At 37.1% G+C, this 6,855-nt stretch overlaps 1 protein-coding gene across 1 annotated transcript in view; it reads left to right on the plus strand.

The window, feature by feature from the left end:
- LOC111957304 (zonadhesin-like) overlaps positions 1-2,881 on the plus strand; it is a 27,143-nt gene extending 24,262 nt beyond the window's left edge. The window contains 3 exon segments of the mRNA XM_023978113.2: positions 891-1,020; positions 2,071-2,226; positions 2,680-2,881. Coding sequence (XP_023833881.1) covers positions 891-1,020; positions 2,071-2,213 — 273 coding nt within the window. The 3' untranslated portion in view covers positions 2,214-2,226; positions 2,680-2,881.
- The last annotated feature ends 3,974 nt before the right edge of the window (positions 2,882-6,855 follow it).

The following is a 6,855-nucleotide window of genomic DNA, read 5'->3' on the forward strand; positions in this document are numbered from 1 at the left end:
TGATAAAATCAATTTACTTAACAAAAATGTTTTAGATGAAATGTCCTTGGAATGTTCTCCTAACATTCACTAACATCTGTAACAACCACAAAAAAATTATCTGAATGTTTTGGGGATTTTATCATCCTAATGTTAGATAAAACCCTAACTATAACTTAATGAGAATCGTAGCTAATGTTCTGTGAATGTTCCCAGCTAGCTAGCCTCTGCATAGTCCRCAACAACCGGATGCTCCAGTTTGCAYMGGAAKTGGAAAGAGAGCCTGTGACGTGACTTCCGCTTTTGGACGTTAACAAGGCGACACTCCATCTTAACTCCTCCACATTTACCAGATTGGTTGAACAGTGTAGAACAGAACCTCCCCCCAACAGTTGTTTTCTTCTTGTCAAGACCAGTATGTAGGGGATCTAGTTTCAGGCAATTCTTTTACATCTGCTACGTTAGGTTACTCGCTAACTAGAGTAGCTAGCTTAGCTAACAGACTAGCTACGTCGGTCGCGGTCTGCTTGAACAGAATGACATATCAATGAACCACTAAAGGAACACCCCATTTCTYTTTGAGAAATCATAGCAATATTCCTACAGTGAAATAATTGTTCTCCCAAAAAATATGTGTGTGTTTAGTAGACTGCTAGCACATTTTGACTTGTTGCCATTGGGTCAGTAACAGTCTTTCCACAGATCAATAATTAACTATGAGCCCAATTATTTGTTTCCTCATTGGTTGCTACCCTCTGTTGTTGACAGATAAGCAAAATTACATTGAACATATGATATCTTGCCCCTTCTTTCCTTCCTTCTTTCCCTCCCTCCTTCCTTCCTTCCTTCCTTCCCTTCTTCCTTCCTTCCTTTCTGTCCCTCTCTCTCTCTCCGTCTCTCCCTCTCTCTAGCTGGATGGTAGGAGCACACATGCCCCTGTCTCCCCAGCAAGGGGTCTGAGGATTCTGGAGAGCTCCTCTCGTATCTACCTGAAGACAGACTTTGGCCTCTCCGTGGAGTTTGATGGACACAGCAGAGCAGGTAACACCACTGTTACATCACAACCAAAGGAGGGTTTAAATGATTGGTATCTCAATAGTCTCTCTGATAACAGAACAGTAAGATAGCTGTACAGACAGTGTTTACTGCCCAATATGTCTCTTATCTGTGGACAGATAATATTATCATAATAGTATAATTAACATTTACACCTTTTATCATATCTTGCAGAAATATGGTAACAAGGGAACATACTGTATCAATCCAAACACATATGTGTATGATGTGCCATAAAATGTAATGTGTATGATGTGCTATAGATGTGTGATGTATGCTTTGTGATATACAGTAAACTGCTTTATGATATACAGTAAACTGTTTTATGATATACAGTAAACTGCTTTATGATATACAGTAAACTGTTGTATTATGACTATACAGTAAATTGCTTTATGATAAAGTAATCCTTCTAACCACCCCCCCCCCCCCCTTAAAAGAGTTAGATGCACTATTGTAAAGTGGTTGTTCCACTGGATATCATAAGGTGAATGCACCAATTTGTAAGTCGCTCTGGATAAGAGCGTCTGCTAAATGACTTAAATGTAAATGATATATAAGTAAACTGCTTTATGATATAAAGTAACTGTTTTATGAATACAGTAACTGTTTATGATATTACAGTAAACTGCTTTATGAATATCAGTAAACTGCTTTATGATATACAGTAAACTACTTTATGATTAAAGTAAACTGTTTATGATATACAGTAAACTACTTTATGATATACAGTAAACTGTTTATGATATACAGTAAACTGCTTTATGAATATACAGTAAACTGCTTTATGATATACAGTAAACTGTTTTATGATATACAGTAAACTACTTTATGATATACAGTAAACTACTTTTTGATATACAGTAAACTGTTTTATGATATACAGTAACTGTTTTATGATATACAGTAAACTACTTTATGATATACAGTAAACTGCTTTATGATATACAGTAAACTGCTTTATGACAGTAAACTGTTACAGAACATAGACGTACTGACAGAATGAACTCACTTCCATGTCTTTATTTTGCATAGTAATCATCCTGGCCCACACCTACAAGAGGAGATTGGGAGGCCTGTGTGGCAACTTTGACGGCAAGAAGAATAATTACATGATGAAGCCGAACGGTAAACAAAATAATTTGGAGAGAGCTGAAGAGTGGCMGAGGACAGACTGAGCATAACATGGAGGTACGGAGTCACAGAGACAGTACTAGCTACCACTACCACATTAATGTCTGCAATATCGTGTGTATAGTGTTCAGTATGACATCCATATTAGGAACTCCCTCAGTTGTCACTTCTCATTTCACTTTTGTCAAATATCAACTTTTAACCATCTTTTAACCAAGAAGATACAGTATATTTGACTTTTATTTAACTAGGCAAGTCAGTTAAGAACAAATTCTTATTTACAATGACAGCCTAGGAACAGTGGGTTAACTGCCTTCTTCAGGGGCAAAACAACATATTTTTACCTTGTCCACTCGGGGATTCAATCTAACAACCTTTCGGTTACTGGCCCAACACTCTAACCATTAGGCTACCTGCCGCCCCGGGGGAATATTTTTTATTGTAAGGAAATGTTATATCTTTAAAGAGCACCAACACCAAAACTGACTCATTCTTCTTTTCTGTTTTCAGAGGATCACCTTCCCTTCGTAACTTTGCCTATGGCCAGCGACCTGACCTCAATGCATCAAGACCATTGAATGTGTATTTTTTCTTCTTCTCATAGACAGACACATTCTTTCCTACAATGGACACAGTGCATTTGAAAGCACTTGGGTTTAAAAAAAAAGGGGTTTTGTGGACTATGGATCAATAAAGTATTCTACTTCTTCCATATGACTGTTGGTTTAAATCCTGTTGTTTCTGCAGCTTATGACCCACCTGTGTGCCTTAGTCATAGGTTATTTACACAGTTTACCTAGTGTAAGAATCAATGTACACACATGACACTTCCCACTTGAAAAAATACTACAGTTTACTATAGAATACTACAGTTCAGACCCCAGTCCTACCTACCTGGTTATGGAAAATGTGCTCTTTTAGTATTTCTACAATAGGTGGAGAAAGTGGAGAAAGCCTCCACTTCTATGTCAAAGATAATAAAACAAAAACACTATAGTAAATAGTACAGTAATGTCAGCAAAAACGCTACAGTAAATACTACATTCCACAAAAACACTACAGTAAATAATACTGTATACTACAATCCGCAAAAACACTACATTAATTACTATAGTATATACTACGGTTTTATTTTACTACAGTATTTATACTATAGTTAACTGTGAATACTGCAGTATATTACAGTGAATACTACAGTAAAGTCCGCAAAAACACTACAGTGAATACCATAGTATTAATACCATAGCATAATAAAAAAAACATTCATGAAGGTTATACTTGTATATTACTGCTAACGTGTAATATTTATTCGAAGGCCCACATTCCCTTAGCTTTAGACTGATGTCCAATACCTCAGTGACTGTAATGTACAATATTACTGTATGATAATAGAAAACTATGCAAATCAATGATGCAAGTGTTTAAGCTTACGTTTTTCCCACTAAATGTATGTTTTATTTCTTGAATTATTGATCTATGCTTGATATTCATTTTATGAGATCTTATGAATAATAAATTATTATTCACACTGCACCGATTCTACATGTGTTGAAAACAATAGGGCAAGTTTAATAAGGGGTAAAAAAAAATGCTTAGGGGGCATAATTTTAAAACTCAAGTGATTTGACCTAGACCCCTGGTTATAGTGTATTATTTATCGTCTCAATCAGTCTGGTCATGTGTGTCTCCATTGGTCTAGTCCAGTGGCAGTCAATGCCATTTAAGATGAGGGAGTACGATTCTCTTTTTTTTCATGAGCATGGCATTATTTCTATCACAGCATATTGGATGACTGTCATTCATATTCCATTCATTCAGTTCAATGTAACAGGGATAGGTTTAAGGCTACTAAATTATGTTTTAATTTTCCCTATACCCATAATGAGGTTGCTACAACCTAGCTTATGAATGAAAGTTTACAATGTAGGTGCACACGTCGAGAGAAAATGTTTGTGGCAGACAGTGACACATGGACAGACAGTGACATATTCACCTAGGAACCTAGGAAGAAACATAGAGAAGAACCAGGCTCTGAGGGGTGGCCAGTCCTCTTCAGGCTGTGCCGGGTGGAGATTATAACAGTACATGGCAAAGATGTTCAAACGTTCATAGATGACCATCAAGATTAAATAATAATAATTGTATTCCTTCTCGCATTTATGCGCTCTCTTCCTCTCACCTTTTCCCTTTGCTTGTGGACTTCAATGCACAACACCTCAGCTACCACAGCGTACATCGTTGTCACCATATTAGCTAAAGTAACATCATAGTCAACATAGCTAATACAACTAATGTGTTAGTAAACCCGCAACAATCATACAGTAACTTTAGAGTGTACAGTCAGTAAGCCGTTGCCCCGGTGGCAATAAATTAGTAAAACCAAAAGCTTACCTTGACTTAGAAGAATTCCATTGTTGTGTTGGATAGTCATAGCCAGCTAGCTAACATAGCATCCCTCTGTTTAAGCAGGGTGTTTAAGTAGGCTAAGCTAGCTAGCTGCATTTGCTAGCTAAGTAAGTGAAACGGAAAGTTTCTCTCTCTCTCTCTCTCTCTCTCTCTCTCTCTCTCTCTCTCTCTTGCTTCTTCATTTTGGAAGAAATTAATTTGTATAAAACTGTTCAACTAATGTCTTTCTCTTTGAGTCAACTACTCACCACAATTATGCACTGCAGTGCTAGCTAGCCGTAGCTGATGCTTTCAGTACTAGATTCATTCTATGATCCTTTGATTGGGTGGACAACATGTCAGTTCATGCTGCAAGAGCTCTGATAGGTTGGAGGATATTCTCCAGAAGTTGTCATAATGACTGTGTAAGTCTATGGAAGGGGGTGAGAACCATGATTCTCTTAGGTTTTGTATTGAAGTCAATGTACCCAGAGGAGGACGGAAGCTAACTGTCCTCTGGTTACACCATGGTGCTACCCTACAGAGCGCTGTTGAGGCTACTGTAGACCTTAATTGAAAAACAGTGTGTTTTAATAAATTATTTAGTGGCATGTGAATATATTTACTATAGTTTTATCTAAAAAATTATAACTTTTTAAATGTTTTCCTATTTTTATTTTTATGAAATTCACTGAGCAGGATGGTCCTCCCCTTCCTCCTCTGAGGAGCCTCCACTAGTCTAGTCAATGGACATACACACCATTCCTTACATGTCAAACACGAACCAATAATGAAAAGAATGTTGTTGTTAGTAAATCATTAGACGCCACTTTGACTTTTAGGGAAACGTGTCCAACTTGTAAGTCGCTCTGGATAAGAGCGTCTGCTAAATGACTTAAATGTAAATGTAAATGTGTACAACCAGTGATGTCTATAAAGCCTGGATGACTGACGGGGCACTGTATTGAAGCCATTGCGATGCCATCTTGGTACTCCTCCTCCATTGTAAAAAAGATTTTGTAAGCTATAGAAATGCATTTATTTATGTCTACATTCGTTTTTGACATGTTTATTATATTACAGACACCAAAAAATATATATACATATGTCACGATCGTCAAAGGGAGAGAGAGAGGACCAAAACGCAGCATGTGAAAAATAAGACATCTTCTTTTTATTTTAAGAAGGAAAAACGAAACAAAACACTTTACAAACTAATAAAACAACAAACGACCGTGAAGCTACAAAACGAAAGTGCACACACAAGCTACTAACGTTTAGACATAGACAATTACCCACAAATACATGATGCCRATGGCTGCCTTAAATATGYCTCCCAATCAGAYACAAATGAAAAACATCTGTCTCTGATTGAGAACCACTCAGGCAACCATAGACATACCTAGACACATTCACTCAACCATAGACATACCTAGACACATTCACTCAACACAAACCCATACACTACACCCAACACTCCCTTTACCATATAACCACCCAAACTAGACAAAACACAAACATTCCCCATGTCACACCCTGACCTAACTAAAATAATAAAGAAAACAAAGAATACTAAGGCCAGGGCGTGACAACATGTATATATATATATATATATATAAACATTTTCTTTCAAGTATTTTTTTTAGTACTAATGTTACTGTCTCCACTACAATAACAAAATAATTAAATATATGTCATTTTATCCTTTAAACATTTAATTGAAATACTGTAGAATTCCATTAATCCCTATGGAGGACTGCTCCTACTGGGGAAAACCAATATGGCTGACCGGTGGCTTCAAAGCCTCTCAATGGCCAATACATAGCATCAGCAATCCAGGGTTTATATACATGGTTGGGTACGACTGTGGTGTCTGAGGTAATAGGATATTACCAACTTCTCTAAGCACAATAGATGTTTGTGCACCAAGCACACAATTGGATTGTTTGTCTGCATATGTGTGCCACTGTGCATATGATGAATATTGTATTCATTGATACCCACCTAAATTAACGTTTACCACATTTGGCTGTAAAACAGCAGGATGGATGGGTCTACAGTACACATAGTGCTTCTGATGCTGTTGCTGCTTCACCATCCACAGGGGATCTTGCCAACAGGTAGGGAAAAGAGGGAAAGGAAAGTTATTGACATGTAATTGATTAAGTTTATTTCCAAAATGCTATATCCATTTTAAAATGATAAACATGGATTAGCTGGCACAACGTGCCGTTGGAACACAGGAGTGATTGTTGCTGATAATGGGCCTCTGTACGCCCATGTAGATATTGAATTAAAAAT

The sequence above is a fragment of the Salvelinus sp. IW2-2015 genome, linkage group LG32 (assembly GCF_002910315.2).
Source record: "Salvelinus sp. IW2-2015 linkage group LG32, ASM291031v2, whole genome shotgun sequence".
NCBI lineage: Eukaryota > Metazoa > Chordata > Actinopteri > Salmoniformes > Salmonidae > Salvelinus > Salvelinus sp. IW2-2015.